Source organism: Ranitomeya imitator, chromosome 3 (assembly GCF_032444005.1).
Source record: "Ranitomeya imitator isolate aRanImi1 chromosome 3, aRanImi1.pri, whole genome shotgun sequence".
NCBI classification, from domain to species: domain Eukaryota; kingdom Metazoa; phylum Chordata; class Amphibia; order Anura; family Dendrobatidae; genus Ranitomeya; species Ranitomeya imitator.
In genome coordinates, this window is record NC_091284.1 from 42,843,045 (window position 1) to 42,867,969 (window position 24,925).

Consider the following 24,925-nt stretch of genomic DNA (forward strand, 5'->3'; position numbering starts at 1 on the left):
TTTTAGCTTGTAATTTTTTATTTTCACAAGGGTAACAGGAGAAATTGCACCCCAAAAGTTGTTATCCAGTTTGTCCCGAGTACGCTGGTATCGCATATGTGGAGGGGAACCACTATTTAGGCACACGTCGGAGCTCGGAAGGGAAGCCACCCCCCGGGGCTCAAGTACAACTCCCCCTGTTCCTGCAGGTCAGATGAAATTTCAGTTAACCCATTCACCTGACCCGCAGGAACGCGATCCCGCCATGACGCATACACTGCGTCACAGGTCGGATTGGCACCTACTTTTATGACGCATACGCTGCATCACAGGTCAGGAAGGGGTTAAGGACACCGGGGACAAATTTGTAGACCTGCACAAGGCTAGGATGGGCTACAGGACAATAGGCAAACAGTTTGGTGAGAAGGCAACTGCTGGCACAATTTTTAGAAAATGGAAGAAACACAAGATGACTGTCAATATTCCTCGGTCTGGGGCTTCATGCAAGATCTCGCCTCGTGGGGCAAGGATGATTCTGAGAAAGGTCAGGAATAAGCCCAGAACTACATGGGAGGACCTGGAGACCTGAAGAGAGCTGGGACCACAGTCTTAAGTATTACTATTAGTAACACACTACGCCATCATGCATTAAAATAGTGCAGGGCATGCAAGATCCCTCCAGTCACACCAGCACATGTCCAGGCCCATTTGAAGTTACCAACAACCATCTGGATAATCCAGAGGAGTCATGGGAGAAGGTCATGTGGTCAAACGAGAATAAAATAGAACTTTTTGGTATCAACTCCACTCACTGTTTGGAGGAGGAAGAAGGAGGAGAACAAACCCCAAAATATAGTCCCAACTAGTGAATCATGTGGGTGAAACGTCATACTTTGGGGATGCTTTTTTGGAAAGGGGACAGGATGACTGCACCGGATTGAAGGAAGGATGGATGGGGTCTTGAATCTCGAGATTTTGGCCAACAGCCTCCTTCCTTCAGGAAGAGCAAGATCTGGGTATTCCAGCATAACAATGACCCGAATCACACAGCCTGGGCAACTAAGGAGTGACTACCCAGTCTCCAGACCTGAACCCAATATAAAAACCTTTGGAGGAATCTGAAACGCAATGTTGCCCGGCAACAGCTACGAAACCTGAAAGATCTGGAGAAGATCTGTATGGAGGAGGCGGCCAAAATCCCTGCTGCAGTGTGTGCAAACTTGGTCAAGAACTACAGGAGACATATGACCTCTGTAACTTGCAAACAAAGGTTTCTGGACCAAATATTAAGTTCTGTTTTTCTATTGTATCAAATACTTATTTCATACAATAAAATGCTAATTAATTATGTAAAAATCATACAATGTGATTTTCTGGATTCTGTCTCTCACAGCTGAAGTGTACTTATGAGAAAAATTACAGTCCTCTCCATTCTTTGTAGTTGGGAAAACTTGCAAAGTCGGCAGTGCATCAAATACATATTTTCCCGTGTACGCACGCGTGTGTACATACACAACAATAAATTATAATCTATCTATTTATCTACATACCTATACACACACACCTCTATACACACCACACACACCCCCACACACATCTATACACACCTCTATCCACACACACACACCTATACACACACACCTCTATACACACACACACACCCACACACACACACACCCCTATACACACACACCCACCCCTATACACACACACATCTATACACACACACATCTATACACACACACACATCTATACACACACACACATCTACACACACACACACACATCTACACACATCTATACACACACATCTATACACACACACATCTATACACACACCTATACACACACACACACACACACACACCTATACACACACACACACACCTATACACACACACACACACACCTATACACACACACACACACACCTATACACACACACACACACACCTATACACACACACACCTATACACACACACACACCTATACACACACACACACACACACACCCCTATACACACACACCCACCCCTATACACACACACATCTATACACACACACCCACACCTATACACACACACACACACACACACACACACACACACACACACACACACACACATCTATACACACACACACCTATACACACACACACACCTATACACACACACACACCTATACACACACACACACCTATACACACACACACACACACCTATACACACACACACACACCTATACACACATACACACACACACCTATACACACATACACACCTATACACACGCACACACACAATCTATACACACGCACACACACAATCTATACACACGCACACACACACACAATCTATACACACACCTACACACACACACCTATACACACACACACACACACACACACACCCCTATACACACACACACACACACACCTATACACACACACACACCTATACACACACACACACCTATACACACACACACACCTATACACACACACACACACACCTATACACACACACACACACACCTATACACACACACACACACACCTATACACACACACACACACACCTATACACACACACACACACACCTATACACACACACACACACACCTATACACACACACACACACACCTATACACACACACACACACACCTATACACACACACACACACACACACCTATACACACACACACACACCTATACACACACACACACCTATACACACACACCTATACACACATACACACACACACCTATACACACGCACACACACATCTATACACACGCACACACACACACCTATACACACACACACACACACACCTATACACACACACACACCTATACACACACACACACACACACACACCTATACACACACACACACCTATACACACACACACACACCTATACACACACACACACACCTATACACACACACACACACCTATACACACACACCTATACACACACACACACCTATACACACACACACCTATACACACACACACCTATACACACACACACCTATACACACACACACACACACACACACACCTATACACACACACACACACACACACACACCTATACACACACACACACACACATACCTCTATACACACACACCTCTATACACACACACACCTCTATACACACACACACACACCTCTATACACACACACACACCTCTATACACACACACACACACCTCTATACACACACACACACCTCTATACACACACACACCTCTATACACACACACCTCTATATATACACACACGCACACCTATACACACACACCTATACACACACACCTATACACACACACCTATACACACACACCTATACACACACACCTATACACACACACCTATACACACACACCTATACACACACACCTATACACACACACACAAAATCACACCCCATACACATAGGCATACTTAAACACTAAGAAACATGATTGCCTCTAGATTTGTATTGAGTTGCCTTTGACTGTTGCCAGAGACTGCCCTCCCCACAGAAGTCAATGGGACCCTGAAAAAAATCCATTAACTTCTATGGATATAACAATGCTTTTTTCCCACTCCAAAGTTCATGTCTATGAAATCCTAGCATCTTGTCTGACTTGCACACTATCGGAAGGTAACCTTGAGTTTCATTACTCCCGTGTCATCACAATTTTCTCTCTGCTGTGAGAGATTACACGGATCCCTGTTACATCTGCTAACACACATAGCAATTACGCCAATTCAGGAGAGGAAAATCTCTCGGCAAGCTCCCGTGCACATCCATTGTACTTCCTGTACCTTTCATAATAGCGGATGAACGATTACATGAATGGGTCTGATGATAAGGGGTTACAGACGGGGAAGAAGCCTCGGAGAGACTCCCTTACCACCGCGCTCTTCTTCAGGATGAGTAGGCACAGAGTCACCTAGCAACGACATTGCAAAATCTCGCCCAGAAACTCGCATGAAGAAGTACAGTAAACAGAATCTGTGAGGGCATGGATTTCAATTGCAAATGGATCCGATATGGAAAGAAAAAAAAAAAAGATTTGAGGAGGATTTTTATAGGATTATAATAATGGTATTTGGAGACGTGAAGAGAGTCGGCTTTCATGTAGGCTCGGCAATCTTCCTCTTATCACACTAGGTTATGATATAATATGCGCAGTTAATCACAGACGGCAAACGTGGAGGTGCGTTGGCGAATACGTTGGCTTTTCAAGTCTGAAAACATTGGCTCTAAATGGTGTTCTTCAAAAAGGAGCAGCCAGCTTGTAATAAATGGAGGCATTAACACCGCGGAGGGTTGCAATCATCGGAGACCTGTTTCGAGGTTCGTGCTGATAAAAAAAAACCCATTGGAGTTGGGGGTAGGGCAACCCTTTCTTTAACTCAACGGGGGGGTGAGTGTAACTTGCTAAAGAGCTTTGATATCCAGAAATAGAAATAGTTGGGGGTCCACGGGGTTAGTCCACCATTTCCTGTTACCTACATGCTCTCCGAAAACCTATGACTTACAAAGCCATGTTCTACTAGACCTACAGAACCATAAAAAAAACAAAAAAAAAAACGTACTAATATATATTAGGACCCAGTTAACCGATTGGGGGAGATGTCGCTTATGCTTGTACGATTCCTGCTTGCCGATCACTTTGTTCTGCCGGAGATAAGCCGCCACCAGAGCTGGCCAGAAAGCTGCCGGCTGGACGATTAGCTACAGCCATCTGATGTGTATGGCAGGCTTTAGTTCAAGGTTGTGTTCATGGAGCATCATGACCAACCCCTGTGGGCCTTAGTCAACCATTATGGTGCTATGCATTAGTGATTTAAAGGAAAGATCGCTGCAGTTTTGTGGTCAAACTTTGGTAAGAAATTGGATGGGCAACTTCATTCACAAGCAAGTGTCTTTCAAAGTTTTGAACTGTCATGCTGGATGGTCTTGGTTGGAAGTTGGCCATAACCTGCAGTTGCACATATCAGTTGGTTGATATCATGCCTATAGGCTGCTTTATTGCGCTCTGTAAGGTTTACAAATCAACCAAATTTGGAATGTTGTGAAAAATATTGGAGATATAATTTCATGTTAATCATTTGTATCCTATCTGGTATGGGATTATAAAGCCCTCAAGGGAACATCTAGTTCAGCAGAGGTGGTGAAGCCTCAAAGGCTGTGAGTGGCTTGCTTGCAATATAGAGTCCTCCTGAAGCTGCTGACACCTTCTAGAACATTCCAGAAACACAATTTCATAAGGAGTTATGGAGATACTTTAATGTCCTAGTCGTACATTGTGTATATTTCCGAGATCCCCAGAACATGGCGAACGCCCACCTGGGTCTCGACCCATTCTAGTACCCAAGAGTACGGAGATAAATAGAAGCTAGTAGAAACAAGATAGCAAAGCAGTGTTTGGTTTTAGCGCGCAGCAGGGGCCTGGCCAGATCCAATGGCGCCAAAACGGCCTCCCTAGGACCGTCTATTAAGGAATTATGACCCATCATGGCGTTTTTAGCTGCAGAGGTAAGGGAGGGGCTTTAGGTTCAGCCCAGAGTTACCCAAAGGAGATAAACGCTAGTGCAAGGCCATGTGGTCTCTCTCTCTGTTATGCATGCGGTCCACTTTCGACAGTGCGGGCGTTATAGAGTAACATGCTGTGAAGGACCTAGGGAGCCAGCTGGCAGACCATGCCCCCTGCATGCACATGGTCTAAAATCGAATCGGTAATTTACATGATCCATCTGCTTATATATCTTTTGTCCTACCACTATTTTATTTGCATATCTGACCATTGCATATTTGTAACCATTGTGTGTATATAGTCTATTTTCTAGTGCACTGTTAAGGCAATTAAATATATAATTTAACCTTGGGCTGCTCTGATCTCGATCCATGAATCCACACGTCCATTTCTCAGTTTAACCTTCCATGCTACCGAAGCTGGTTTCTGGCCAGATATAATCCCGTTAATGGACTAGGCTTATATCTAATGATGAACTGGTGGCAGTGGCTTGGTTTCACTGGTGCTAGTGAAAGGGGACTCTCAGCCTGTCAGGGTTGTGAGAGAGTGTGGTGCCACATCAGTGACTACGTGGGCCACATCATCTTACTCTTCGTGCCTTCCTGGGTCCATGTAGACAGGGGGCGTTTGTGTAAAACTGTATCAAGCCGACCTCGCGTGTCCTCAGGGGATGCAGAACTTCTCATTTGTGAAAGCGGGGAGACCACATTAAGTGATCTGTCTGACGTAATAGTGATGTCAGGCGTGGTGGCGAGATCTGGGTTCATCATAAATGGTATGGGGTCAGAGGTGATAAATGGGTAGAAAATCCTTTTTCATTAACATATGACCAAAGGGTGTCAGGAAAAATAAAAAGGTGACAGCACATACTGCAGTGGTCAAGCACCAAACACTCGAAGAACACTGGGCAGGGAACCCAACCAGCAGCAATCAGATGCCTCATCACTTCTCACTACTGCTGGTTGGGTTCCCCACTGGCCTAATCTTCTCTTCGAAAGTTGTTGGTGCCTAGTTGCTGCAGGCAAACAGTTGGTCATTGCTAGATATTAGTTGGATGCAGTGGTCAGGCACAGATATTGTCGGAAGAGACAGTCCGTGAAGTACGGAGGAGAGTTGGCCATCATGCATTACCACATTTTTCCAGCTGGCTAGTCGAAGCAACGGGGAAAATTCAGCTATTTCTAGAATCCATAAGCCAGATCTACATTGTTCAGGCCTTTACCCTAAAGGGGTTTCTCTCAAACACAAAGTCAATTTAAGGCCTTAGTCAGGACAGAATGGCTGTTCAAACCAAGTAGAGGGACTCTGAACCATAGCGTGGCCAAACATTTAAGGGCAACTTCCCTTCTACTTGTTTTCTGTCCGTCTATCCACATCTACCCCATTCTTCTTTGATTGACAGCTCTGGCTACATAGAGTTGGAGAAGGGCAGAAATAGATGGAAAACAAGCAGGTTGGAAGGTGCACTTTAATGTTCGGCCCCACCAAGGGTGCACCAAGCGTATGTACTTGGTCTGAAAACACTATACTGACAAGAGTCCCTTTAATTAAATCTTGAAATGTCATAATACACTCACTTTCGCATTGGGAGGCAAGCGGGGCCGATAACACATCTATTGAAACTCGGCAGGACAGATATTGTGCACGCGTCCTATTGTAATGATTAGGACAGATGCCTCAATAGATGGGACATCACTGGCCCCGCGTGCATCCTGGAAGTGAGCAGAGCTAGAATAGCTGTTTAATTACATCTGATCTCCTCCCGTCTTCAAAAAAAAAAAAAAAAAAAATGTCAAAGGCTATTCATTTATTTTATTTTTGTTTTAAGGAAAAGAAAACAACAATTGTAAGCCCAAAAAATTTTCAGTCACTATTACCAGCCTGGACATGTGCAGCACTACAAGGAGAAGTCGACTTCTCCTTGATACAGTCAAAAAAAGAAGAAAAAAAAAATGTTTAAACCAAAAAAAAAAAAAAAAAAGCAAGGAAAATCACTAGAGATACTAGTCAGAAAAACAGGTGCTTTTTTTCCCCAGAAACAGCACCTCTGCTGCGTACAGGCTGTGCCTGGTATTGCCGTTCATCTGTAACTGTGATTGTTATCTTCATCACGCTGCGCTTATCTGCCCATTCTAATCCATTATTGTCCCAAGGGTAATTAAGAGCAGATCACACTGACAGGCTGAAACAAATTCTCATCCATTTTCCCAGCTTTTAAAACCCTTTTCTTCCCAGAAGCATGGTGCGAACAGAGGCTTACAAAAATAACTGGGCTCACACTAGGACAATTACCGCGCCAGCCTAGTATTACCCAGTGTGATCGCTACCTTAACCGAGAGGCCACAGCAGCAAATTTTCTCAATGTAATGAAAGCGGACGCTGATCTTACAAAACAAGACGACCTTCAGGTCCAATGCAACATGACTGTGCCTACAACATGACTGTGTAAAACCAACAATAAGGTTTCCATTATGTGATAAACTGGCATCTTCAGCCATATCATGTCTGGTTTAGTACTATTAGGAAATCCCCAATTAATGGAAAGATCCCTAGGAAGCATATAACGAGCATGGGTCATGTTGGAGTCTCTGCTATTGATGAGTGAACGTGCTCGGCTCCCGACGCCAACAGAGACCGGCTCCCGCCGCTAACAGAGACCGGCTCCCGCCGCTAACAGAGACCGGCTCCCGCCGCTAACAGAGACCGGCTCCCGCCGCTAACAGAGACCGGCTCCCGACGCTAACAGAGACCGGCTCCCGACGCTAACAGAGACCGGCTCCCGACGCTAACAGAGACCGGCTCCCGACGCTAACAGAGACCGGCTCCCGACGCTAACAGAGACCGGCTCCCGACGCTAACAGAGACCGGCTCCCGCCGCTAACAGAGACCGGCTCCCGCCGCTAACAGAGACCGGCTCCCGCCGCTAACAGAGACCGGCTCCCGCCGCTAACAGAGACCGGCTCCCGCCGCTAACAGAGACCGGCTCCCGCCGCTAACAGAGACCGGCTCCCGCCGCTAACAGAGACCGGCTCCCGCCGCTAACAGAGACCGGCTCCCCCCGCTAACAGAGACCGGCTCCCCCCGCTAACAGAGACCGGCTCCTGACGCCAACAGAGACCGGCTCCCCCGCTAACAGAGACCGGCTCCCCCCCACTAACAGAGACCGGCTCCCCCCCGCTAACAGAGGCCGGCTCCCGACGCCAAGTGTCTTAGTCATGCTCGAATAATATGCATGTCTCACAGATTTTCGACAGCCGCAACACATGCAGGCATTCCCCGCATATGTTTCTGCTGTCGAACGACCGAGAGGATTGGAAAATATTATTCTAGCACGTCAAGGACGCTTAACACCCGAGCATGCTCGGATAACACTATCTGAGCACGTTAGCTCATCAGTATGGAGGACCCATTACATCAACAACCCTCTGATTTAAAAGGGCAATGTGTAATGCTTCAGTTTCCCCTGCGGTGGCGCTCAAAGGGAATCGAACACCAGCTACTCTTAGTTTTATCTCCGATCACTAACGGGCCTATAAGACTGGCACCCTGTGATCATGAGAAGGGTCTTATTAAAAAAAATATATATAGGTCAAAGTGGACAAGAACTTTGGTATTTTTATGAAAATGCTCTAAGAAAAAAATTCACCCACATGTATCTGCGAGTTTAGAGACTTCATGCAGGTATAGTCAAGTCATATTATGCATGGAAGAAAACAAATTTTCACAATTTTATCTGCATTTAGACAAGTGTAGACGCCACAAACAAAACAAAAAAAAGAAAAATCTGATTACCGGTAATATTGCAGGCCATGATTGGAAATAGCAAAACAACTAAATTACTCCAGGACAAGATATATGGATTACGCAGAGCCTCCTTTTAAGAAAACTAACCACCCAAAAAAACAACAGTTTAGTTTTTGATGCACTCCTTTGTAAATTATCTCTGTCACAGTCATAATTTATCAAACACAGTATTTAATTCTGACAAAGCTCCCATTTGGTTCTTATCCATTCAGTGCCGTAGCATTTTTTTTCCCCCTGTTTGTTCTTAAGAGAACATCACAGTACACTTTAATCAGTGATTCCCAAAGGTTAATCCTCTTTTCCCTAGCTGGGAAAACACCACAACACAACACCTGGCTACCATAAGATGTGCGAGAGAATATCTCAAAGGAAACATGTGCAGGACCAGATACAACAGACTCTCCCCCTTCATGGTGAAAAGTTATAGTTTCCTTTAGTCCAGAATGAAGTTTTCGGAGACATACCGTTGTCTCTGGTGGCTTCCTGAATGCCATTTCTGCACCGATTTAACATAAGGAAACTGGTCATGGACTTACAATAGCCACTTTAAGCAGTTAGGTTCCAAAAATCAGGGCTTCCTCAAAATGCTTATACACCAGGTAATCTCTCTTGGCCTTTGGATTTACTGCTTTGATACTTCAGATGCTCAATCTCCAAATCATGACACCACTTATGTTGAGTTCATGCTTCTTGAAAGGTCTACCAAGAAAAGATCTGAAGAAAATCACAAAACGTTCTACAGCTTCAGGTGGAGATGTGGAGTAGCGTGTAGTCACTGTGGTTCTTTTGACGGCAAAATGCCACAGACATCTCAGCCTTGAGTCGCACATTTGCCTCACGAGAAAGGAGATACAAACAGCAAAATTAAGGTGACAAAACCCCTTTTAAACATCTTCTAGTAAAAAAACAAGAATTGGGTCAAGAGATACAGATATGTTGGCAAAAACCAACCAGTGTAAGTCTAAGGAATGTGCCAAAATAAAGAATATCCAAATCTGATTTGTTGTTATGTTCTCTGCCAATTCTCTGGTTGGCACTGGTTGTTGCTACTTTTCAGCAGGAAGGTGGTCGTATATTCATGTGACCACTGCAGCCAATCTGTTTCATCAACTGTCTTGTGACATCCATGCAAGCAACATCCTCAAGACTGAATTGGTTACATGGATGTACGTCATGTTATTTTATTTTGGTATATTTCATGCTCTTGGCCATTTTTTTTCGATTCACGGAAAACATACCATCTGGAAGCGTTTTAAGTGTCAGACTGGTGGGGTTCCAACAAACTGGTCTCCCACCAATGTAAAGAATCTGCACACGTATCCACATTTGTTTGGTGACTCCCATTATCGTAAATGGGCACTGCTACAGTAGGTAGATTAGCTATGGACAAATCAAAAAAGTCACTGGATAAGGTCTTAGTCACCAGTGAAATGTTCCTCGATTTGAAGACAGCTCGTACATGGTTTGGCATTTTCAGTGGTAACATATGGATACGATATACGAACAATAAAAAAACAAGACAGATGAAGAATCAAAGCCTTCGGGATGTGGTGCTGGAGAAGAAGGTTATCAATACCATGGATGGCAAGAAGAACAAATCAAGCGAGACATGTCACTCGAAAGAAGGATCACCAAGCTATGACTTGCCTACTTTGGACACATCACACAGTAATCACTAGAGAAGGACATCATGATCGGAAAAATTGAAGGAACCAGGCGTAGAAGAAGCCCAGCAACCCGATGGCTTGATAATATCAATAACGGTGGAGAAGACCCTGGTGGACCTATGTTGGCTTACACAAGATTGATCTTCCTACAGATCATTCATCCATCAAGTCACCATGGCTAGAGATCTGGCTGAAGGAAGTAAAACGAAAAGAAAAAAGAAACCTGCTCTAATATCTAAAAGGTAAATTGCATTCTTAAATCACTACTAAGTTCTCTCTGAAGGAGTCTCATAAAAAAATGGCATATTGCAAAAGAGGTCGGACCACCAAGGATGCCGAAAATGAAGTGGATGCCAGTACTGATGGTCAAGTAAGTGATGAAACATCACTGTGGCTTTTTTTCTCAAGGTAAGTCAGTCAGAAACCAACCGATCAAGAAACGATAGGAAATGTATACCCCAATGACATGCCATGACGTTGTGTGATGAGATGATCCCGTTAAGATAAATATGGCCCATTAGTCATATTCTTGACCTGTCATGGTGGATTACGTTCTGTAGAGGATGGATGTGCTGCAGGTTTCTGCACGGATAATACGTAGGGGTCATACATAGTTACAGTAACGGAGATAACACTTCAAAGCAGAAGTGATTCTATCTAGTAATACAAAGCAAACATTACCCCAACTTCACACATGTCTGTGCCGGCTCCCCCAGGGCCGTTCACACGTGGCTTCCATTACATTAGCATGAGAACTGGGCTCTAACCTTTACAACTCAGCAGGAGCCATAAGTGAGCAGATTATGAACACCTGGGCGTGGGGTGATCACATCTACAAAATCTTAAGACACAGATCAATCAAGTCCTACAAAGTGAGCTTCATCCCCGAGCATTGAAGGTCAAGGGTCCTTACCGACCCTTAGAGGCCACGACACAGGATGGGTCATCCCATTACATTCGAGAACTTACCGCTTTACCTCTTGCTTTTTTTTAATTTTTGCAGGACCTACGACTATGCAAGGTCCCATATGCATGGTTAGCCCACCCCCGGTTCAGTTGGATCACCTCCATATGAGATATTTTTACATGTTCTTGGCCCTCAGGGGAATTTAGAGGAATTCATCTGAACGATATGTGTATCTATGGCAGCGCTGCCTGCTCGGTGCGGCGCTCAGTGATGTCAACCTGTCAGTCTCAGAGGCCCCCGGGGGCAGACGTTCATTAACAAATATTCCCATCTATAGCCTGGAGAGGTTTTAGCGCACTCACTAAAATTTTTCTTCATTTTTTTGTTTTAAAATAAATCTACATATAAATATATCTGTTTAACGTAAATCTGTTCTTCACATTTATTTCATTGGTGGGGGATCAACAACTGCCAGAAAAAGGCTGAAACATTACATCCAAAGACTAAGATTTCACGGACAAAAAAGTACAAAATAAATAAAAAGATATCAGATGTGAATGCCCAGTAAAAACAGGAAAAGTAATCATAGCAAAGTTTTTTTTAAAGTCTATCAAGCTTTATAGCCAAGAGCAGAAGGTAAAGGGTTAAATAAAATATTTATATTGCACATACATACACTTTATATAATGTGTGTACAGTATAGAGATCTATAGCTATACATCTATATACGACATACACATACATCTATACACGTCATACATTTACACAATACACACATCATACATTATACACTGTACATGTCATAAGTCTATACATACACACGTCTTAACGTATTACACATCTATACACTGTACATATGTCAAACATTACACGTCGTACATCTACACACGTCACATCTACACACACCATACATTATACATTGTTCTCACGTCAAACACCTATACACTGTATGCACACGTCGTTCCATGTTACACATGTCATACATTACACACATCATACATCTACACACCATACATTGCACTGTGTACTTGCGTCAAACACGTATACGTATTCACTGTACGCACACATCATACGTCTATATATGAACATGTCATACATTAAACACACACACACGTCATACATTGTACACTGTACACGTCATACATCTACACACACCATACATTATACACTGTTCCCGCGTCAAACACATACACTTTACGCACAGGTCATACGTGTATATACGTCATAACATGTTACACATGTCATACATTACTCACACACCATACATTGCACTGTGTACTCGCATCAAACACCTATACACTGTACGCACACGTCATACGTCTATATATGCACACGTCACACATTAAACACACCCACACACGTCATACATCTACACAATCTATACACTGTACGCACACGTCATACATTATACACATGTCATATCTACCCAGATACATGTTATACATCTATATACACATACCATACATCTATATACTGTGCCTGCATATGTAAACACATGCACACAACAATTTTACAGACATACTTTACACAAGCTATACATCTTCATTCTCTGCAAACACGTCATACATACTGCACATGCAATACACACACACACACACAAGCTATATATTTCTATATACTGACACGCTATATATTTCTATATACTGACACATAGAAACACATTATACATCTATATACTATACCCAAATATACAACAGTCACATCTATACATACATCATTATCCATCAGTACTAACACAAACAGCCCCTAAAGGTCAAAACGCCACAACCAGCCCTTATACGTACATATGAATCTAGCGACAAAGCAACATAAAATAAAAATTTGTTAAAATCGTTAAATCCTAATTAAGAAATGGAGTGCTCGTTAATCCCTTCTCTGACATTCTACATCACGGGCAGGCACCTAGGGGTGAAGCCTGGAACGAGGTACCTTGTGCGCGATCACCTGGCCATGGTCTCTTCACCTTCAGCTTTGGAGGAGATCCGCTGCCTGATCCCTAACGAGGGGCAGGCAGGCGACGGCAGAGGATCTGCTCCTACAACGTGCACCCTCCTCGCCGCTCAGGGTAGGTGCGGCAGGCATGATAAAACTTGATGCTGCCTGCGGCTGCAGTCGGCAGATTGTGGGTTACACGCACAGGAACATTCTTCTATTCAACCAGAGTCATTATTACTTCCAGGGAATTTCGAGAGCTACAGATGAGGATTGTGCTTGTTCTTTCCGAAGGAGGAGGAAGGGGGGGATAAAAAAGGAGGCTTTATTTATCTGCCAGACGGGTGACTGCCTGTCAGTGCCAGCCATCAATGTGGCGCTCAGGCCCCCCTCTGCGACAGAACAGATAGCATTGCATTTTCTGCTAGGCAGGAACAAGCTAAAAATGCTGGGGAGCCATATAAAGTAACGTGTGATTAGCAGAATTACACAAAGCTAAATGCACACGCTTCCTATAAGTGCGGGAACAAATGGAAAATTAGGTGCTGATCAATTACTTTTGGGGGCAATTTTCGTTGGTGTTATATTCAGCACCTACATTTTTCCACAATACGTTAAAGGGGACCTGTCACTGGATTTTTTATTTTTTTATTTTTTATACTGAGCAACTCCCTCCAATTGTCGCTGCCCCACTGATTCTGGAACAGTTTTTCTTTTTCTTCTGTGCCCCTCGGTTCCAAAGTTATGCCCCCTCGGTGATAAAAGGTGCAAATGTTCCTTTCACCTACTGGGCGTGGACAACAGAACTGCTCTGTGGACCCCGCCGTGTTCCGATTGGCCAGAATTAGGGGAGAAAAAGCAAACGCCCACAGAGCAGTTCTGAGGTACACGCCCAGTTGGTTGATGGGAACATTTGCACCTTTATTAAATGGGGGGAAAACTTTGGAAGGGAGGGGCAAACAAAAAGAAAAAAACTGTTCCGGAAATCACTGTGGCATCGGCAATTGGAGAGAGGAGCTCAGATTAAACGAAAATATCCAAGAAAAGGAGCTCAAAGTCACCGGACATTCCGCCAACCTGATCTCATGCTAATGTAGTAGAGACTATTTACAGGGAATCTGTCACCCCCCGGACGATTGTGTTCTATTACTATGGGCATCAGGGCGGACATACTGCCAATGCAGCCGCATCGGGGCCCGGGGGCGGAGGGGGGCCCTGGCAGGGCGGCTAATTATTTGGGCAATCTATCCTGTATCTCTGGCCCGTGCGGCAGGCAGGGAGCGATTCCTGCAGCTGTGCTGCCTACAGGAGAAATTGGCAGTGGAGCTGCAGGGATCCGTCCTCTACTCCCTACCCGGCGCTTCCCGTCTGCCACAGTCACGCAGCTGGATGACGTCAGCCTTCAGCACGTGCCTGTGTCAGACAGAGCTGCTGCTGCCGGTGACGATATATTGGTGGGAGGTGGTGGAGAGGGCAAGGGTGGAGGTGGTGGAGAGGGCAAGGGTGGAGGTGGTGGAGAGGGCAAGGGTGGAGGTGGTGGAGAGGGCAAGGGTGGAGGTGGTGGAGAAGGCAACGGTGGAGGTGGTGGAGAAGGCAACGGTGGAGGTGGTGGAGAAGGCAACGGTGGAGGTGGTGGAGAAGGCAACGGTGGAGGTGGTGGAGAAGGCAACGGTGGAGGTGGTGGAGAAGGCAACGGTGGAGGTGGTGGAGAGGGCAACGGTGGAGGTGGTGGAGAGGGCAACGGTGGAGGTGGTGGAGAGGGCAACGGTGGAGGTGGTGGAGAGGGCAACGGTGGAGGTGGTGGAGAGGGCAAGGGTGGAGGTGGTGGAGCAATGCCGGCACAGAAGATCGGTTCAGACACTGCCAATACAAGGGCAATCCGTGTTCGTGTAACCTCGATCGCACAGCACATGTGCGGGATTACAGTACTGACCAGGTCAGTATGACGATCATGGGAGTGGGGTGACCGTAGAATGAAGTAAGGAGGCAGTGATTTCTTCCAGGCACAGCATTCCCTGGAGCCAGGAAGAAATCATTAACATAAAAGATTATAAATCAATTTCTCAGTGTCTACACCACAGCTATGAGGCATACAGGCTAAGACTGGTTAAACCATTCAATTACCTCTATGCCCATAGTAAGATCAAAATAGTCCAGGTGGTGACAGATTCCCTTTAAAAATATTATCTGAAAATTACTCTCAGCCCCCTAAAAAAAAATATCACTCTAAAGTAATGGCCGTTAGAGGTCTAACTTCCTGTTAAGTGTAATCCGTCTCTAGCAGCTGAAACACTGAGGTGGATTACAGGACAAGGAGGACAAGCCAGACGCTTGCCAAAACGGGAGACTGGGGGATGGAGTGGAGGGTGGTCTGGCTTGTGGCGGACGCTCAACAGGACATGGTAGGGTGGTAGGGTGTCGCTCAATAGTACTTGAAGCGGCGACGCTCAACAGGACGCGGTGGGGAGGGCCTATGGCAGCGCTCTACAGGATGTGGTGGGGTGGGCCTATGGCAGCGCTCAACAAGACGTGGTGGGGAGGGCTTATGGCAGCGCTCAACAAGGCGTGGTGGGTAGGGCCTATGGCAGCGCTCAACAAGGCGTGGTGGGGAGGGCCTATGGCAGCGCTCAACAGGACATGGTGGGGCGGGCCTATGTTGAAGAGATAAAAGAGCAACCACTGGCATGTGCACCAAAAGCAGTGAGATGAGAGCATTAGAGCCTTATCTACAGGTAAAAGGTCCAACAAAGCCTTTGAACAATGTTCTCAAAGTTTACACCGGTGAGAATCTCACTGTGGGCAGGACAATTATTTTTACAACTCCATGTTTTACAAAACTTGGCACACAAAGGAGCAGGAGACAACGGGGTTTCTACAGAATGTTATTCTTATGAGGCCAAATGCAACATTTTTCATATTTAAGTAAAAACAAGAATATGCCCCAAAAACAGCCATGAAAACCATCTAATGGAAATGTAGATGCACATGAACGTCATTGACCCAGCAGTACCAGCTTCTAGCCTTGGCATCAGGACTGTGGATATACAGCTTATAAGCAGCAAGGGCTAAAAAAAAAATTTCAGGAATTATCTTCTACAACGGATCCACCAACCAGAGCCATAAGAGAAGGTCTTTATTATTGTGCTGCTCCCGGCTGGTAGCATAGCAGCCTGGTGGATCCAAGAGCAGCGAGGACAACCAACATACAATGGTGCTACGAGATAATGTGCCCCCTAGTGTGACTATAAAACTATCACTCAGAGGACTCATAGGACCATGCGGAGCTGGACATGAGGAGACTCCTAATATTCGTACATTTTACACAAGTGGACACATGCATAATACACAAGAAATCACACAGACCAAAAACAAAGGTAAAGCGACAGAGAAAGAAGGGGGCAGAGCGAGAGGGAGAAGGGGGCAGAGCGAGAGGGAGAAGGGGGCAGAGCGAGAGGGAGAAGGGGGCAGAGCGAGAGGGAGAAGGGGGCAGAGCGAGAGGGAGAAGGGGGCAGAGCGAGAGGGAGAAGGGGGCAGAGCGAGAGGGAGAAGGGGGCAGAGCGAGAGGGAGAAGGGGGCAGAGCGAGAGGGAGAAGGGGGCAGAGCGAGAGGGAGAAGGGGGCAGAGCGAGAGGGAGAAGGGGGCAGAGCGAGAGGGAGAAGGGGGCAGAGCGAGAGGGAGAAGGGGGCAGAGCGAGAGGGAGAAGGGGGCAGAGCGAGAGGGAGAAGGGGGCAGAGCGAGAGGGAGAAGGGGGCAGAGCGAGAGGGAGAAGGGGGCAGAGCGAGAGGGAGAAGGGGGCAGAGCGAGAGGGAGAAGGGGGCAGAGCGAGAGGGAGAAGGGGGCAGAGCGAGAGGGAGAAGGGGGCAGAGCGAGAGGGAGAAGGGGGCAGAGCGAGAGGGAGAAGGGGGCAGAGCGAGAGGGAGAAGGGGGCAGAGCGAGAGGGAGAAGGGGGCAGAGCGAGAGGGAGGAGGGGGCAGAGCGAGAGGGAGGAGGGGGCAGAGCGAGAGGGAGGAGGGGGCAGAGCGAGAGGGAGGAGGGGGCAGAGCGAGAGGGAGGAGAGTGTGAGCAATAGAAAAAAAAAAAGAGAAAGATGAAAAAATAAATAAAACAGGGGGGAAAAAGGGCCATTTCATGAAATAGATTGACCACTACTAGGACAGGCCATCGATATCGGACCGGTGTGGGTGGGACACCCGGTAGCCCGGCTGATCAGCAGCTGCCAGTGTTGGTCAGAAGTTCTCGGATGCTGCTGATACACTGCTGCGGCCAGGTACTGCAGATCCACCCCTGTAGGATCAGAGAGCTTCTGGCCAACACTAGCAACAGCCGATCAGCCGGGCTGCAGGGTGTTTGCAATGCTGCAACATTTGAAGGTGTTTTTAACCAGGAAACTGGTGAAAACACTTTCATGAATCGGGCCTGCCCAAAGAGTTAGAGAAATAGGATAGAATGATGGAAAAGAGTGAAAGAAGCAGTAAAAAATGAAAGCAACAATGAGAGATCACGAAGGAGAAAGAGTGCAAAACCGTACAAAAGTGAACATGCAAGAGGAAAAAGGATAGAAAATGAAAGAGTGAATAAGAAATAGAAATGGTAAACGACAAAAGAATGACAGAGCGCGAGAATAAAAGAAAATGAGAAACAGTTACTGAAAGAGAGAGGAAATGAAAGACACAAAGATACAGGTAGAGAGGGAAGGAGACAAACAGATTGAAAAACAAAGATAGAATAAAACAAGAAAAGTACTGACAGCAATAAAAAAAGGTGAAAGAAAAAGAAATGGAGAAGAAAGACGGTGACGCAGACACGCGGAGACTTACTATGCGGAGCGGTGTGACATGTGCACTGTCGTAGAGTTGGGAAGTAGAAGAACGAGCCGCGGGATGTGAGGAGGCTTCTATTCCTCTGGACACGCAGGAAGCGGCTCTTCACATTTCCCTTCCTGCAGCTATTGATAACCCTCCATCCTATGCACGGCAGTGTCACCGCTATACTGCCTCACTGCAAACACAACATTTCTCCTGAAAGCGCCCCTAGATAATGGGTCCCCAGGGCTTTCTATGTGGAATCCAATCCTGGGAAAGCTGGGTGACTACCCATATGGCCACACTATAACCTTCGGGGAGGGAGGTGGGCTTGGAAGTCTCGTGGAAACCGACATCTTGGCAGGAACAGTAAAGGCAGCCATATTGATAAGTCACCCAGCTTTCCTAGGAACAGAACAGCTGGACACATTTTCCAGCAGTATACAGAGTGACTGATGGGTTACCGGCGGTGCTTAGTCTCCTGTAAGGCAATGGCTGCAAGCTGCGGCAGGATCCCAGAATATCTGCCGCTTAATACGTGTCATATTTTCACACAGAAGTAGTAATTAAATCGGCTAAACGCATCAACCTCGAGTCATTAACATATAAATAACGAGCAATTAGCTGCTCCAAGGCTCCATGTCTAATGGCAGGAAGTCACCATGCAGCTGATCCACAGCGAGAAGCCAGAGGCAATGGAATAAGACTTGCAGCCAATCAGATGCTGCCGTCCCTCCATCGCCGCTGTGCGCCATATCCAAAAACTTCAACGACGGGACATTTAAAAAAAAAAAAAAAAGTATCATTGCTGACAATTTCACAAAAAAACAAGCGAAAATGTAGCTCACTTTCGCTTCTAGGTGGCGCAATAGATAGATATACATTTAAAGCGTAGCCTCATACACCTACATGGGCATTACAGGACGGCTCAGAAGAAAAACCTGTCCATAATGCGGCATCCAGAGGCGTCTATGCACTGTACTGGTTTCATACGCAAGTGTATACAGTGACTGCCCTAAATCCGCACATGGTCTACCATGTCTACCCCATCCACAGTAAAGTCAGCTGAATACTTCAGCATGATTTGTCCACCATTAGAGTCAATGTGGTCCTCTCGACTCTCCCGCTAAAGATGAAGCTGCGGAGATCAGGATCAGACGTTGTGAATTTAATCGCCTGAACCTCTGGTTCTCCAGGCAGATGAGCCGCCGACAGAGGAGTCTCCCCATGGAGAACACAAAAGGCTCGGCTGAGCTTAGACATGGCTATGGGGCAGTCTGGAGAGACAGCGGCCGGCCAACGGACATCTCACCTATACACCCAAGTCACCTGACCCATAAACATTCGGTCCTGATGAGGAAACCCTCGCTGCACAACGTACAAGTCCTCCATACAACGCACTGCTCGAGAAAGGAAATTAACACTTTTCACCGACTTAGAAACAACAAAAAATAAAACTGCACCAATCTTCTGTATATAAACCAGCAGAGAATTAAAAGAAAAAAAAGTATATATATTTTTTCAAAAAAAAGTGTCAGACTCCGTAATTTTCTGCAAAATGACAACACAATTTGTGACCCTTCACATAAAGCCGTGAAATCAGGAGGAGGACGGCTCTTACCTTGTTTATTGCATCGGTCTCGTCTGACACCTCCAGCTGGACTTCTATCTCCTCCGGTGTGGTCTCGTTGCAGGTGTCGTCTTCACTGCAACCTGTGAATATGAAAAATAAATGGTGGCATTAGTGATAATGTACGGCAGCCGAGACCGCCCGGGGGCACTAGATTCAGCCTCATGTCTAAGTGCCGTATCCATTTTCACCTTGAAGAGTGAACCTGCTGAGAACACGAGACTCCTACAAGCAGAAGATGGAGTCTAGTCCTCCTCCAGACTGTAAACACGGCTGATCGATACATGACAGGAGCATTCATCCTTCCACCTCTCGCAACATAAAACTGTCAAGATCAATTACTTCATCCCTCTATGCAACCTGGCTTCCTTATCTGACCTCTCCAAGGTATTCTTCAATGAAGAAACCAGAAATCAAACTCATTTTAACCCTTTAATACTTGGTTATTTTTCAGTAGAACATTATTGGACTCTTAATATATCATTCTAGGGGTTGGCCTTTTTTTCTCCAGATACAGAGCTCCAAATCCTCAGCATAGATACATAATGAAATTCTGCTACCACTAGAGGGTGATAACTGCATATTGTGTTATTATTACCAAGATTAATGCTTGATCAGCAAGCTCTTCAGCTCCCTCTATTGGTGGCAAAACGTTAGCATCCAACTCCACAGCTTTGAAAGGGCTTTGGAGTTCTGTAGCAGAGAAATGGAGCTCTAACTGCAAATGCAACTGATCTCGAACACAACAGGTTTTCATCAAAGACAAAAAAAAAAAAAAAAAAAAAATATCATTCTTCAATTTAAGTTTAAAAAAAAAAAAAAAAAAAAAAGGGAAAATGGGTGCCGCTATGGGGTCCATTAACACGCTACATAATCAGAATAAGATTTTCCAGCTAAATCCATCCTCCAGCCAGTGATGCTGCCTACCTCTAGCTACAGTGGATGTAGTTTCTCCACATGTATACATAGCTTCATGAAGAGCTGTCTGAAGGAGTTTAGAGTCATAGAATGATAGAGTTGGAAGGGACCTCCTGGATCATTTGGTCCAATTCCCTGCTCAAAGCAGGATTCACCAAATCATCCCAGACAGATGTCTGTCCAGCCTCTGTTTGAAGACTTCCATGGAAGGAGAACTCACCACCTCTCGTGGCAGCCTGTTCCACATTGATCACCCTGTCAAAAAGTTTTTTCCAATATCTAATCTGTGTTTCCTCCCATTCAGTTTCATCCCATTGCTTCTAGTCTTTCCTTGTGCAAATGAGAATAAAGATGATCCTTCTACAATGTGACAGCCCATGAGAAATTTGTAGACAGCTATTAAGTCTCCTCTCAGTCTTTTTTGCAAGCTAAACATTCCCAAATCCTGTAAACGTTCCTCATAGGACATGGTTTGCAGACTGGTCACCATTCTACTAGCTCTTCTCTGAACTTGCTCCAGTTTGTTGATGTCTTTTTTAAAATGTGGAGCCCAAAACTAAGCACAGTATTCCAGATAAGGTCTGATCAAAGAGGAGTAGAGGGCAATAATGATTTCACGTGATCTAGACTGTATGCTTCTGTTAATACATCCCAGAATTGCATTTGCACTTTTTTGCTACTGCATCACACTGTTGACTCATGTTCAGTCTGTGATCTATTAGTATACCCAAGTCTGTCTTTTTCACATGTGCTGTTGCTTAGCCCTATTCCTCCCATTCTGTGTATGCTTTTTTTCATTTTTATTGCCCAGATGTAGTACTTAGAATTGTTTTTAACAGGGAAAAATGCAGTTCGTTGCTGCCCACTGCTCCAGTTTATTTATATCACCAGCCTATAGTTCCCTGGGTCCACTTCTTCCCCTTTTTGAAAATAGGAACAACATTTGCTCTTCTCCAGTCTTCTGGGACTTCTCCTGTTCTCCAAGAATTTTCAAAGATTATGGAGAGTGGTTCAAAAATTTCTTCTGCTATCTCCTTCAGTACTCTGGGGTGTAATTCATCTGGATCCAAAGACTTCAATTAATTTATGTTAGCCAAGTGTTTCCTCACTATCTTTCTGTCTATAGATATCCTGGATTCGTCTATTCCCCGTTACATTTTCTTTCTGAGAGAAAACAGATACAAAATAGGAATTTAAAAGTTCAGCTTTCTCAACATCCTTTCCTACCATTTCATCATTTTCATCCTGTAAAATTCTTATAGCATCTTTGACTTGACTTTTACTTTTGACATATCCCCGAAATCCTTTTTTATTGCTTTTGACGTCTCTTGCAAGCCTTAGTTCATTGTCAGATTTAGGTAATCTGATTTGTGCCCTGCAGGTTCTGCAGACAGCATTATATTCTTTAGATATGCCTCCCTCTTTCCATTTGATAAACATTTTTTTCTTCCTTTTTAGCATGTGTTTATCCATCCTGGTTTCCTTAAATGCTTCCTATTCTTCCCTGTTTTCGGAATTGTTAATGATTGTGCTTTGAGAATCTAATTTTTCAAGATTTCCCAACCTTCCTGGACATTTTTGTCCTTAAGGATATCCAGCCATTGGATCCCTCTGATTCTCTTTCTGAGTCTCTTAAAATCTGCCTTTCTGAAATCTAACCTTGACGTCTGAGTCTTCACAGGTTTTCCTCCTCTAGTTCTCCAAAATTCTAAAATAGCATGGTCGCTACCTCCTAGGGTCCCAGCCACTCTTCCCTCCTCAACCATTTCCTCCCTGTTCATAAGGATTAGTTCCAAGGTAGCAGATCCCCTTGTTTTCTCTCCTACCTTTTGGAAGATAAAATTGTCAGCAAGAAGATAAGAATTTGTTTGACCTGTTAGTTTTGCCTGAGAGAGATTCCCAACAAATGTCTGGATACTTGAAATCTCCCATGACAACTATGTCATGTTTTTTGGAGGACTTGGCCATTTGATGCATAAAGAGTTCATCCACATCTTCAGCTTGCACAGGCGGCCTGTAGTAAATGCCTACAATGGTGTCCTTTCCGTTGTGCTCTCCTTGTATTCTTACCCAAACAGTTTACACAAAACTCCCAGTCTCTGAAGCTTGGATCTGTGCAGATAAACGCTTTTCTAACATACAATGTGACACCTCCTCCTCATTTACCAAGTCTGTTTCTTGCAAATAAGTTGTATCCTTCTAGCCTTGTATTCCAATCTTGTGTATCGTCCCACCGAGTTTGTGATTCCAATGACATCATATTTCTTTTCCTGAGTTAGTAGTTCCAATTCTCCTTGTTTGTTGCCCATGCTTTGTGCATTCGTATAGAAACATTTTAGTTTGTGATTAGTTTCTCTTTCTCCAATAGACACTATAAATAGGTCTGACCAGATCAGATCTTTGATAAAGCCGGCCATACGTATTAAAAAGCTGCTGGCGAAACGGTTATTCTAATGACAGCTCTCTCCCGGCCAAGCGTTCCTTTGTTCTATACAATTGAGCCATTGCCGGAATCAACTGGCATCAGCTAATCGTCCTGCCAAAAAAGAAAGGAGGATAGCTTGACCGAATACCAACCACCAATTCTTATGTCCCATAACATGATGTTAAGGAACTGTCAAGAGGTCACAATACATTAAGCGATAAGATGATCATGCCAAAAATCAAAACAAGTTTTATTTGATGTTTATGTGGCCTTCATAATCCCCACCATCAGCTAAGATCAGCAGCAGCCACCCGAGAATAACGATTCTAGCTAATAAAGCTGTGGTCTGGGTCAGTTGTGTATCTGCTACAGTTCCACAAGCAAATATCTTTACCCGTCTTCATTATCCAACCTGAAGTCTGTCAGTTGGCGTTCTTATAGATAGCAGCGTGGTGGCACAGTGGTTCGCATTGCTGCCTGGCAGCGCTTAGAGTTTTGGGCTCTGACCAAGACACCATCTGCGAGGAATTTGTATGTTCTTCCCAGTGTTCTTCTGGATGCTCCAGTTTCCTCCCACAGTCCAAAACCGTGCTGCCAAGTTAGCCGTTTCTTATAGAACTTTTTTTTCTAGTAGGAGCAGATTATGTGACTGCACACATTCTGGTCATATCTGGTTATTAGTAGATATAGTAATACATTATGGAAGTTATTTGAAGTTGCTTCTCATGACAGACGAGAGGTAAGAAGCTTGTCTCGCAGTAAAGCATCAGGGTTCTTAAAGGGGTTGTAGACTACAAGGAATTATTTGCAAAAATAGGCCCATGGTGGCCTTAAAATAAAACATACTGTACTCCGCTACCACTCGCCAATTTTACTGTCCTTGTCCTCCATCAGATTTCTTGCAACTAGCTGCAGTGATCTAATGACATTCCTCATATGAAGAAATCAGGAGACCTGCAGAAGACACCAGCGACCAATGAGGATCTGTGCAGTCTGGCAAGGAAGCATGTTTTTTTGTATTTCAATATTAAGGAGACAATGGGCCCATTAGGGGTGGTCTTCATATAGAAGCTACCTTTTTATGAAGTTTCACTGTATCAAGAGGATTTCCCAGTGGCAGAATCTATGAGTAGTAGGGTCTGGTAGGAAAGTTTTTTTTTTTTTTTTTTTAATTAGGGGACCGCCATGGGTCCACTAGCGGCCAAGTTCTAGAGCTCATCCTTACGAGAAGTTTCATTATATCAGGATTTGCACCTTTTGCCACAAACATTACACATTTTCATAGGTCTCCATTAGAATCGCATCTAGCATTAATC

General features: G+C 44.9%; 1 protein-coding gene across 5 annotated transcripts in view; it reads right to left on the reverse strand.

The window, feature by feature from the left end:
- Positions 1–24,925, reverse strand: part of TIAM1 (TIAM Rac1 associated GEF 1) — a 261,361-nt gene that overhangs the window by 22,979 nt on the left and 213,457 nt on the right. For 4 of the 5 annotated variants that reach the window (XM_069760831.1, XM_069760832.1, XM_069760833.1 and 1 more), the window contains one exon: positions 20,258–20,349. In XM_069760831.1, the coding sequence (XP_069616932.1) occupies positions 20,258–20,349 (92 nt within the window). Of the gene's footprint in view, positions 1–13,831; positions 14,338–20,257; positions 20,350–24,925 lie in introns of those variants that run through there. The other variant, XM_069760835.1, reaches the window with a different exon arrangement.